Source organism: Xenopus tropicalis, chromosome 4 (assembly GCF_000004195.4).
Source record: "Xenopus tropicalis strain Nigerian chromosome 4, UCB_Xtro_10.0, whole genome shotgun sequence".
In the NCBI taxonomy this organism is placed as follows: Eukaryota; Metazoa; Chordata; class Amphibia; order Anura; family Pipidae; genus Xenopus; species Xenopus tropicalis.
This window is the reverse complement of record NC_030680.2, coordinates 91,947,605-91,960,862: the sequence shown is the minus strand read 5'-3', so window position 1 is coordinate 91,960,862 and position 13,258 is coordinate 91,947,605. Positions and strand designations below refer to the sequence as shown.

Here is a 13,258-nt window from a genome sequence, read left to right as displayed (position 1 = left end):
GCTTTCTGGGGAGCAAGGAAAGATTGTCTCAACTACTCTGATTTACGTTTGGGAACTCACTGCTCAACCTTGTGGGTGTGTGTATTGGGAGTGCTCTTCCGCTGTAGCATAAAAAACACACACGCAGACCAAACAAAAAAAAAAAAAAAACCACAAAGGGGACATTTCATACAGATGAACTTGTGAGTCCAACATAAACCTGATTTGCCCCTTCCCATAAAAGTGCAAGATGATGAAATAGGAACATTGTGCAAGGAGGATGTTGAAAGAAAAAGGGGAACACTGATTATTGCCTTTCAGGTAACATGAGAGAAGAGAGATTTATGTCCTATTATTTATCTTATGCTCTTCAATTTCTTCTATTTACAACTTCTGGCTCCCCATTCCTCTTTTATATAAAAAGAAACATGACAGTGAGTAGTTCATTGACATATACAAGAATGGCTGCTTATCTTATATACTCTTTATTTAGTATTACTGTATGAAAAGGGACGTACATTAGTTTAGAGTCATGATGGAATTTATTCTACTTGTCAGCATTCCTGCTGGGTAGGATTTGGAAATGTTGAACTTGAATGATTCTCAGTGTTTTTTCAGCTTGCTTTCCTATTAAAATAGAATTCCTATTAAAAGTATATGGACATACTTTAGCAACCTTGGGCCCAACAAAATCTTAGTTTCTGGCTCCCAGTGTACTTGCATAGATGCATTGTGCAGATGTCTTTCTAGGACCAACAGTAAGAGATAGGGCAATGGAGCTGGGTTGTACTAGATCATGAGACCAAAGACCAAAGGGGGCCCTCCTTTTGACCTAAACAGTTGGCCATCTTTCCAGTATCAATGCAGTTTCCTACTTCCTTTGAGAAAGAAAAAAGGAGGCAAAAGAAGGGGAGTGAAGAGTATGAAGGAAATGAGAGAAGCCAGACATAAAGAAAAAAAAGCGCAGAAACAAAAAGGTGCACAGAAGAGAAAGAATGGAAATAATGATGAAAACAACACACAACAGGACAGTAAAGAATACAGGTATAGGACCTGTTATCCAGAATGCTTTGGACCTGGGGTTTTCTGGATAATGGATCTTTGCATAATTTGGATCTCCATACCTTCAGTCTGCCAAAAAATAACTTAAACATTATTTTGTCCTTAATTGGTCTTGTATACATATATATTAAAGCATATTAATTAAGAGTATACATCACCTTCAGCACAGTTCACCAGTGCTGAACTCCCCAAATCTCTTTTCACTTGCATAAGATTTTTAGGCGCATATTAATCAAAGCGCAAAAAAATGGTGTATATAGATACTGGAAAAACAATTGAAAAACTAGTGTAACCCATAGCAACGCTAACAGAAAGAATGTGGCGTTCAACTAATCAGAGCAAATTGGTTAATTCCTTTCCCAAGGCTTTTGTGCTGCCAAGTTGTAATTTTAAATGTTGGTGCAGTGAAATCCCTTTTTTTGTGATAGAAGACCTTGAATCGGTCAGCCTCATAGTGCATATCATTTAGGCAATATCAATGTTTTATTCTAAGTAAGCATTAGTAAAATTCCAAGAAATTTAGTTCTATAAAATGCTTACCTCAAAAGAAACCCAAAGAGGGCTTCCCATCTCTGTTCTAGAGGACTGAATAGTGAATAAACAATTTCTACTAGACTAGTGGATGTGGTGCTTCTGCATAGCTCACTATCTTTTTATAGACACTATGCCTAATAAATAGGCACTCTACACCACTTCAGATGAAGAGATTTCATGTATATCCCCAAATGTTTTAGCACTTTCTCTCCGAATAACAGTTTTCCGTATTTCACAGCAGAACAATATAACAAATTACAGAATTCAGACCTTTTTTGTCTACCAGTGTCCCACAGCAATTAACACAATATGTAAAGAGGGCACTGTTCAATAAAGCTTTTCTCAGGGTCCATCACATGCCAATCCCAAAAAAATGTTTTTGCCTAATAAAAGAAAACATAATTTCAAGTAACTCTGCAATATCCATTCATTACATATTTGTAGACAATGTAAACTGCAGTCACAAATATATGATAAGTTGTCATTGAAAACATTTATGCAATTATTTATTGGTCAACTAAATCATGCATAAGCAACTTCAGCACTTCTTTGCAGCAATATAACATTCAAAACACCTTTTAAAGGTACAGAAATATAGGGAAAAATGTAGTTACCCATCCCAAGGCATCATGCCTTACTAAAGGTGGCACTGTAACTGCTACACAGTAAATAAGGCTTACTTTGTATCAGTACACAGACACCTTGCTGCTTATGGAAAGACACTAAATATGACTTAGATTGCTGGGCATTTATTGGGTCTGCTGATATTACAACTGTAAGTGGAAAAGAGTCATCTGCAATGTAAGATACCTTTCAACATAGTTATTAGTACATAAACAAAACACATGGTCACCAGATGAGCAGAGTACTGTATATTAAAAGAATAAATCTTGTGTTGCCTAAATGAATCCAGAGTTAATGGTTACATCACTTTATATGATTATATATATATATATATATATATATATATATATACTGTATATAAATTTAAAAGATAATATGGCCCGGAACTATAGCTATGATTCAAACATATTTAAGTGTCCATCACTGCCCTGACATTACCATATTAATAAGTCTCAAACTATCTTTTCTGTTACTGCATCTTGCATCTTTGGCATCAGAGGGGTTAAGCTACCATATACAAATATAAAGAATGTGCTACAGCTACTTATGTGTTCCTAGTTATTTATGTCTCCATAGCAAATACTACAGTACAGGTCTGAGCACTCTATTGTGTATAACTGCAAAACCTAAAACAGGAATTTGTTTCATATCCTCTAGGGAGGTCTTGCTTTCTTTGCCTGCGATCCATAAGGTGAGATAAGATAAGCAAGGGATTTCAAGCTTGTTGAGTTGATTGCCAATTATACAATGGGCATTCAAGAAACTTTTATTAAAGGTATACACAAACTAAATGCAAAATGAACATTATGTACATTAGAAGTACCGTGGATCCTTCAGGCCAGGTTTGAGTCTAATATGATATTTCTATCCACAGTTGTAACTATAATAATTGGTTAAGCAGGAAAACCCTAATCAATGTCACATCTATGCAATTGTTTGCTACTGTAAAGCACTAAAAAGGGAACCATAAATTCTACTTGCAGACATAAATCAAGACCAGAATAAACAGTAGTATGTGTATAAGGTGCACATGACATGCATGTACACACCAGGCAACCTAGACCAGTATAGGGCTGCATAGCTGTATATAGATCTAAATGACTAGCCCTCTCATGGGATAATTTGTGCATTCCAGTGTGTGGCCAAATTGTCTCCTGAATGTCAACTCTTGAATGGTCAGCTAAGATGTGCTGGCCGATGCATATGAAGAAAAGCTGCCAAAGCTTACAAGAAACTGACATGGAATTAAACTTAAAACTGAACTAGGATTGCCTAAATGTGTCCATTGTTAAAGGTCAGAGTCTTCACACACACACACCTCATGACATGTAGAAAAGAAAAACAAGTTTTAATATAAGTAGCATAAAATTTGTTGTATGTTTATTTGCAGGGAGGCTGAAGGAATAATGCTACTTTTTCTTTACTAGTAAAACAATGGCCACATAGCGGTCGTTTTTTTTTTTTTTTGTTTTGCAACATTGGTCCACTTATAGATACTTAGAGTTGCCATAACCACCTAAATAAAGATATTTACGGCTAAAGAAAGAGAAAGGAAGGAAAGGACTAAAGAACTGACAGGAGGACAAAGATGGATTCCTTTTTTCAGGTTCATTCAGCCTGAAATAACCACATTACAAGCTACCATTTCAACTCAAAAAGCTAAAAACACATTTCTCTTTTTTTCATGTAATTCTAAGCCTACTGTCACCATTTTATACTCTATCTGCCTACTGTAAACTCCTAAACAGTCTTCTGTCTGGTGACTGGAGCATTTTTAATGTAGAGGGTATTTTGGTATGTACATATATCTGTACAATCATGACCTCATTAACATAGGTTTTAAAATTCTTTTTGCCTTTTATTAAAGACATAAATATCTTTCAGATGTATCTTAAATAAAAAAAATATTCTGCAAACTATATTTCCATAAGCCACTGACAGCTAATGACCTTTGAGAAAAACACTGCCTCGCCCCCGAAAAAAATGCTGCAAACTACTATATTGAAGAAAGTGTAATGACAATTTTATTCTGAAACAGTGCTATCAAGCCACACACTGTAGTGGGCCAATAACACAATATGTAGTAATATATATATATATATATATATATGGATGTTTTTATCCTGAAGCTTTTAATATAAGAAGTCTTTGCTTAACATGGAGCATGGAAAAAGAACTGCTGTAGGTTGGAGCTTTCTGAATAATGGATTATCCGATAAAATATCCTATTGATTTACTCTGTTATCAGAGTCCCAAATGATTTAAAAATACTGATACCCCTGTGGCAAAGTGTTTTTCTTTAAATATTTTTTTGAGGGCCACATCCATCTCACAGGCCTTCCACTGGACTGCTGTGTAATACAACATTATTTGCCTACTTGTGTCAGTATAGGTCTGAAAATAGAATAGAAAATTTAGTTCCTCAATATACTGTATGCTGGATAGTTTTTGTTAGATTCACTGCTGTAAAGTAAACGCTTGCCGTGTTTTGATCATGCTGCTCAATAGGCATAGGAATTGTGTTGAGGACCTTTCACTATGGGGGATTTTTAAAACAATGACATTGTTGCACATTACTGGATCAAGCAACGAGAGCCTGCACTGCTAAAATACCTTTTAAGCTATTTGTCATTTTGACATTTCACTTGATTTAGTATTTACTCATGAAGATTCTTATCCAAGAGCTCATATTTCATGACTAGCAAAATATTTAAAGTAATATGCACAGCAGTATTATTCATTTTTACTAGTTTGATGAGGCCCAAAGTATTAGAAACATTATACTCTAGACCAGTGATCAGGGGCAGGCCAAGCCCCCATGCTCCCCCCTGGTGCATGCACAAACACGCGCATGCATGGGGACATTGTGGAGGGGGAGGAGCATGGTGCGCAAGGCATGCAGACATCAAGGAGGAAGGGAGCACCATGAAATGAGTGGTGGGGGTAGGAGATCCAGTACTAGGGGTAGGCAAAAGAGGTACCTGCCTAGTGCCCCCTCACTGTTGTGCCCTAGGCAGGTGCATCTTCTGCCTACCCCTAGTTCCAGCCCTGCCAGTGATCCCCAACCAGTGATTTGAGACAACAAGTTGCTCACCAACCCCTTGGATGTTGGTCCAAGTGGCCTTAAAGCTCGTGCTTATTTTTAGATTCCTGGCTTAGAGGCAATTTTTAGTTGCATAAAAAATTGCACTGCAATAGAGCCTCCTGTAGGCTGTAACTTCACACACATGCCACCAAATAACCAATCATAGTCCTTATTTGGCACCAACAGGAACATTTTTCATATTTCAGTTGCTCCCTAACTCTTTTTACATTTGAATGTGGCTCACAGGTAGAAAGGTTTGGAGCGCACTTCCAAGAATAACCAGGACCGAAAATGTGTTTTCACCCCAAATCTCACCCTAACTAAACTTCAAGCTAGGCTTTCAGGTTATCTAGAAGAGAAAATAGGAAACAGGAATTCTCTCTAAACTGATATTTGGACTGAGCTCCCACTGCTCCAACATCCACTCAGTTTGGGGACCCCTAATCTAGACCATTTGCCACAGAATATTGTAGTTTTAAAATTGGTTCTGATGGGTAGGCTACTGATATTCCCATGATACTTGGGGGCCAGGCCTTAACAATAACAAATTCCCTGTCACACTACAAGCATCCCCTGAATACATAAACCCTACGTATGAATTATTATTTTGTTTTTAGGAAAAAAAACTGTATTCTTTTGTCTTATGTTTGCAGTTCTAATCAGTTCATGCCATTTTTTTTTCCAATATCCCTGCATAGTTTTTCTTTATTTTCTGCAAGCAACTGACAGCTTATAGAAGTAAATGTTTCAAAATTTAGTCTTGAAAGCTTAAAATATGACACAAGCCAAGTCACAGTTCTTCTTTGTTTCCATTAATTTTCACAAGATTCACAAACTTGAGTAAAATTACAAAAGCTTGAATTTTACCTTGTAGCCAGGGAATTATGGAGGTAAAGTAAGCGGAGGTAAAGTAAGCTGAGGCAAAAAGGGCCAAAATATCAACAAAAAAGCAGAAATAAAGAGGAAACAATTCACCTACCACACACAGTCCCATTCCGACTTCCACAGCAGTGAATCTGGGCAGCCAATATCGTTTTGGCTAGATAATTCCAGGAAAATCTCAGGAGCTGTCCCCGTCAGGTGTGGTTTGTAAGTGTCTCAGTGCTAAACTGGCCCCTTAGATGTGAGATCAAGACACATAGTATTTCAGGGACAAATGAGGGTGGAAAGAAAGAGGGGAGAAAAACTACTGGTTCTCGACATAAATCCACAGAAACACAATACACGGCTGCGGAAGTGTATGTTTTTAGAAAAACACACACACATCGTTTATCTGCCAGCCTTTTTAGGGAATGACAAGCTTTCAAAGTGTGCAAAACTTATTAAGAAGTGTTTGGCACATGCATAAATATGCAGAGGAGGGGAAAGACTTTTATTCAGAACTTTCTCTTCCCCATCTACACCCTCACCCCCACTTTTTCTCTCCATTCTATTCAATAACCACCACTATGAATGCCACAGAAACTCACAGCCTCCCCACTTTTATGCCTTCACAAAAGGAGGGGAACTTCTGACCTTTCCCTTTCACATATCTCAACTAATTTGGAAGAGTACAAAACATTTAACGCCAAAAGAGAAAAAAAAGAAGGAAATGAACATTCTGCACGTGAAACATTTTTAAAATAGGAGCAGTGCTGCATGCTTTTTATGCATCATGCCACCCAAACCTTGCCATCTATCTCTTAAAAATGTACATTGGAGACAGTAACAAACAAGAGGACCCCTAGCTCATTTCCCATCCCACTTACATGAATAAGTGGCCCAGTGAAACCCACAATAAGTCAGAAGAGATTGAAACAATTCCAGAGGACATCCATACAGTCTCCCCGGGAGCCTGGCACAAAGAGGCATTGAGACAAAGGCAAAGCACTCAGTGCATCCTTGTACTGATCACTGTAACTTTCTGTCTCTACCTCTCTCTCTCTTTTTCTTTTTCTTTCTCTCCCCCCAACAGGACCACATTATGCATTTGCATTAGATTTAGCTTCAAATTTATAGTTAATTTATAGATCTGTTCCCTTTTCCCATCATGCTACAAAAACAGCTTTAAACAAAGGAATCAATTATCTAATGAACCTCTACTTGGCTTTATTTCTTAAAAAGTAATTTTAAAAACATCATCAAATGGGCTTTAAAAGCCTTTCATGTTCTTGAATGATACATACATTTTAAAAACTTCTATGGTAGTGAAAAACTGCAGTTAATAAAGCATTTATTTAATAATGAAACCCTGATATTCTGAAAGCATGACCATTTTTAAATTAAAGTAATTACAAATAACAGCAAAGGACATAACTTATTAACCACTTTTGAAAGTGATATATTCAAAGCAGAAATATTTTCAAAAGGGGTTTGTGTACTTTATATGTTTTTTATTGGTTGGGACTGGTTAAGAGGTGATGGGATGGATTTCTATTTAAATGCATGTGCCACATGGCATAGTCAGCCACCACAAGAGCTAATGAACTTTTCACTAATCCAATGAGTGTATTAAGTATAAATCCCTTTTAATGCTTGTGAACTAAAGCCTTTTCGGGGGAACAAAATGCAATTTTGCAAAATGTTATTAAATTCTTGCATTTTCTTGCTACCTGGGTGTGGGCAAAAATCCTAACCCACACCATTAAATTACCTTCATCTTGTGTTAAAAAGGAATAAAATATTTTCTCTACGATACTGCATATGTATTAATGTTTATGGGTGGGTCTCCTTACAATGTGACAAGGTTGGTATGATTAGTTGCACAGATCATGACCTTCTTGTGGATAGGAGGTCTTCTTCTTATCCCTTGGCTTTTAAGAATTTGTCAGTAATGCACATAATTATTGCGTCCAAGTTAAGAGTTTGTGGAGTTATTCAACCATCAGGCATGGGAAATCCTGCAGTGACCCCTTCCCTCAACCTTGGCTTTTGTAGTCATTGAAGTTTAATAGAAATATATTATTATCATCCCACTGCTTGGAGGCACCTCTCAAATGCAGGGGTCAAATAGTGACTTAGTTAACCCGGCCATATCTGCATGGTGTAAGTTAGAAACAGAACAAGGACACAGGAGCCTTTTGATTCCTGTTTTTAGATTTAGGCAACTTTTGGAATTGTTTGTATAATATACTGAAAGAAAATGATAATTCCGAGGATCCCTTTATGCCCATAACCACTACCTGCACATTTGAGCTGATACCTATACACAAGTAAATATCTTTTGGTAATTTAAGTCCTTCAAGATCTTATTATGAAAAAAACATGTTTTTTTGGGGGAAAAAAAGCTTAAGGTTTTGTTCAAACACTGGAGGACGGGTCATGAAATGTTTGGTCCTGTAATACACTGTGCATGGCCATCTTTCATTTTCTTAAGATATGCAGGAGGAGGAGTAAGGTAAGCAGAATAGCAGCACTGGAAAGAAAAAACATTTGTGATATTCTGCTTGTGGAAGTGTGGGTGAGTGAATTCTTTCAATATAATGCTTCAAATTTTAATGCTTTTCAATATATTTACTGTAGTGATCTTACTGGCATGTCTGCTGTTAATAGAGTGCTCATCCAATTCAGCAGTGATCTTATTGGCATGTCTTGGGTTTAAAAAGAGAGCTCAACCATCTATGTAGTGCTTGCACCGGCATGTCTGGGGGTAATATGCACATAGTTTATATTTTGCATTGATCTTACAGGCATGCCTGGTAATTTTAAGCTTATAGTTTATTTTCTGCATTGATCTTACTCTCATGTCTGGGGTTAATATATTAATTGTCCATTCTGCAATGATCTTACCTGCATGTCTGGAGTTAATGGAGTGCTCATTGGCCATTTCTGATGTGATCTTATTGGCATGTCTGGGGTTAATGAAGACTAAAGGTAGTGGCAAAGGTAAGGTGACCAGATTTTTAAAGTGAAATTCCCCCAGAACTCATGGCAGGATTAAGACCAGGCCTGGATGTGTGGCGAGGCCATAAAGGCCCAGGCCTAGGGCAGCACAAATTTAGGGGTGGCATGCCACCCCGCTGCACTGAAATTTTGCTCCCATACAGAGCAATGGAGACCTCTCCCCACTGCTCCGTATGTGAATTTAAATTCCCGCATGGGGGCAGGGGATGGGGGGGGGGTGTTCGCAAATGTGCGGCAGGGGGCGCACAAATGGGGGCGGCCTATCTAAAATATCTTATCTAAATAAGGCAAGACAAGAGTTAAAGAAGAAGGAAAGGCATTTTTGTATTTTACTGGCAATAGATTAGTCACAATAGTGCAAGCTAGAACACTTGCACAATTGCACGGGGGGGGGGGGGGTTGCTGCAGCGATCCACAAAATTATTAATAATAATAAATTATTATTCAAACTACTATATCAGTTCTCTGCACAGCTTGATTGTTCTCTCCTGCGCCCCCTGTCTGTAAAAAAATTCATTTCGGATCCTGATTATGATTATGGATGCTCCATGGCGTTATTTCTCCACGGGGACCAAAATCCTGGGTGATCCCCAGGGAATGGGGATGGATGGTAAGCATAGGAAAAGGGATCCATAATTTGTAAGAGCAAAGCCTTACACAATGAGGCAGGTATAAGTTCTTCTGGCATCCGCCAAAACCAAACTTCTGTTAGACAGTCAAATGCGAAGCACAATATATCACTTTAGAGAACACATTTCTACATCTCCAAGGACATAGATTTTTCTACTAGCAATGCATGGCATTGCACATGGTGCATATAAGTTTACATATCACTGGCAAAAAACACAAGAGTGGACCAGCTCCAGACTGAGATGTGTTGACAGGCAGATGGTTAACATATATATGTCAAACAAGGAATTTTGGCTGCAGATTATTAACATCATTATTATATGTATTTATAAAGCCAATATATTCGGCAGCGCTGTGTGTAATACATTGAACATACATATTAAAGTACAAAGCAACCAGTATAAGAGGTAAAGAGAGCCCTGTCCAAAACAGCTTACTGTCTAAAAGATTAGATACTGTTTATAGTTCTAGAAGCATTCTACTGCCAGCTGCAGTAGAATTTATGTTGCACGCAGAGTTGCCATTGCTGGGAAATGCCCCACATTGAACTGTATCATAGAAGAATAGCTTTCCTAGTTCAACATGGATATTAATAGTAATCAGTAAACAACCTACCAAATATGGTGCAACGGCAGACATTAATAATGTGATAATAATTTCAAGAACATAAATATCCTATGTATAGCATTGTATCTTTTTTTAAGCTTTTCTCTACAGGCAGTAATCCATCAAGAGTAGGGCTAGTACTATTCTCTGTCTGGCACCTACAACTGAGCTTTAGAGGTACATGGCTGTTACAGATCTCAGTTACAGCTCTGGCCACACAATAGCTATGTCTCTTTCCAACCCCCCCCCAAAAAACACAATTTTTAAATAGAGGTTTTATAACTCAGGGTTTCATGCATATTCCCGGAACAGTAGCACAATGACTGCGCCGCTGCACACCACATACAGTATCATGTATAACATATATTGCATAGTTGAAGTTATATGCTAAAGAGGGCCTTGGCAAATTTTATATGCAGAGCTGAAAATGTCTGTCAGCAAAATGTTGCTTTTTGGTGTATTGAATTCAGCTGGTTTTACTGTACCTTTTAAACACTTGATGAAAAGGCACACTATGAAAATCCCTCAATAACGTAAGCCTTTTGTGCTTATTTCTACTTCTGAATAAGCAGTGAGTAGGGGAATTTAAAGATCCATTGGAATTTACTGGAACCTGCTACATTACCAATAACAGAAAGGGGTTAAATGGCAAAAGGAAAACTAGGGACATCAAAATATACAAACTCAGCTTGGTGTGTCCTTTAATTAAGTCTCGTTAGAGGAATGCAGCTGCTTCTCTCTCCTTGTCCCTCTGCATGCATTATTTACCCAATTACACAGCTGCCCCCCTCCTAAAAGGAAGATCTGCATTCACTAAGGAAACTGCATACATACAGGCAAAGATTTTAACTCTGCTTACAGCCACCGTTTCTCTTTTTATATGCAAAGAAAACCTTAATAAAGATGACAATGATAAACAAGTGGCAACTTGACGCAAACAATAGGAGAGGTATTGTTGAGATATATATTATATATATAACGTCTTAATTTAATTTACTAAAGAGTGGAAACTCAACTGGTTCATGTTCTTGCTTTGAAAAATAAAAACAGTATATAATTCTTCCTTTTTTTGGGCATAAATTCACCAGTACCTGCAAACTCACATGGTGATCCATTTTGTAAAATTCTTCCTGTAGCAAATTATTTTTAGACTATGAGTAAAATCTGAGAATAAGTGATATCCATATCGAGTAGTTTGGCTAGTTCTCTTGGCAACGTCTGACATCTTGATTTAAGGCAATGGTAAGGAAAGACAGTTTTTAATAAAGTGTCCTGAAATATATCTGCAAGTTTTTAAGATAAAAAATATTATTATTTTATGAGACATAATAAAGCCTGCAGAAAGCTATAAATAAATGTACCTACAACTATTCTGGTTAACAAGTAATTACCCTGTCTATTTTATTTTGTTATTGGGAATAGTAATTTATCAGTGGAATATGGCCATGCCCGCCTCAGATATTTAGCAACAGATTCCAATTTCTTAAGCAGATATAAACTGGTGGTTTGCCACTTTTGATTGGATTCTGATGGATTACATGGGACCAACTGTGTTCATAACTAGGCCCATAAGGCTTTAGGCTGATGCCACACGTGGCGTTTTTACGCGGCGTTTTTTCTCAGCCTAAAAACGCTGCACAAGCCACACATGGCGTTTTTCAGCCTAGCACTGGTGACGTAAGCAAATCCCGTTGCCATGGTGCTAATAGTGCGAAATAGCAAAAAACGCAGCGTATTTCCGCTAGGTCTGGCAGCTGCCTTTGCGTATCCATAGGAATAGCTTGCTTTGCAAGTACTGGCGTATTTCAGCCAACGCTTGAAAAATCCGTGCTTAGGCGTTTTCTAGCGTATTTCCGCTTTGTGTGGTTTGCTGCGCGTCTTTTCAAGCTATTTCTATGGATGATGATATCAGGCATTTTTCAGCCGCTGAGAGAATTAGAAAATACGCAGCGTAAAAACGCCACGTGTGGCATCAGCCTTAGACTAAAGTCCAAAATTATTATTCAGTAAACAGTGCACCCTGATTGAAATGCACAATTAAATGCAGTTGGCCAACTTTGTAATATGAGCTACACAAGACTTTGACATGTTCTCTTTTTTTGTACAAGCCGAAGTCCTATATTGCTTCTAAAAATATTGCTTCTAGCTACCACTGTAAATATTTCCTCACAGATGCACCTTGACAGAGCTTCAGAGATTCAGTCTGCATTACTTAGCATTCTCTGGAAAATGGCAAGTTAATACGGTTTTTATGTTTAATTGTATATTTACAATGTGCAAAATTATGTAATGATTTAAGGTACAACCTCATAATCTTAAGTAAACTAAAAGGTTAGAACATTATACCATTTTATTTCATGTGGTTTGTGTGCTTGCTAAATGCACATAAACAGAGATTTAAATTTCTTGCATTGGCATTTTTTTCTGTGTGGAAACAAAAATCTCTACTTGAGAACAAATTAATTGGGGAAAATAAGAATTCTACAGAAATTTTATGGTTGCACAAGGACATCTGGATGCATTCGTTGACTGAGGTAGTTTTTTAAGGAAGTCACAAGTTTATGAGTAAGAAGTAAGAGTCTCTTCTTAAGAATGTTGTGAAAAATAAGAATTCTACAGAAATTTAACGGTTGCACAAGGACATCAGGATGCATTCATTGGCTGAGGTAGTTTTTAAGGAAGTCAGAAGTTTATGGTACTTGTGTCCAAACATGCTCTTTGCGCTTCACATAGCTGCCTTGGTCCTCAAGAAGAATTTGTCCTAGTGCACCTACTGACACAAGTTTATGTCACAAGTTTATGAGTAAGAAGTAAGAGTCTCTTCTTGAGAATGTTGAGGAAAATAAGAATTCTACA

The 13,258-nt window shown here is 37.5% G+C and overlaps 1 protein-coding gene across 2 annotated transcripts in view; it reads right to left on the bottom strand.

Moving 5' to 3' along the window:
* slc6a9 (solute carrier family 6 member 9) overlaps positions 1–13,258 on the bottom strand; it is a 78,659-nt gene that overhangs the window by 29,585 nt on the left and 35,816 nt on the right. Inside the window, exon 1 of one of the 2 annotated variants that reach the window (XM_012961580.3) lies at positions 6,264–6,605. The exons of the other annotated variant lie outside the window; for it this stretch is intronic. Coding sequence (XP_012817034.1) covers positions 6,264–6,278 — 15 coding nt within the window. The 5' untranslated portion in view covers positions 6,279–6,605. Of the gene's footprint in view, positions 1–6,263; positions 6,606–13,258 lie in introns of those variants that run through there. 2 annotated transcript variants of the gene reach the window in all.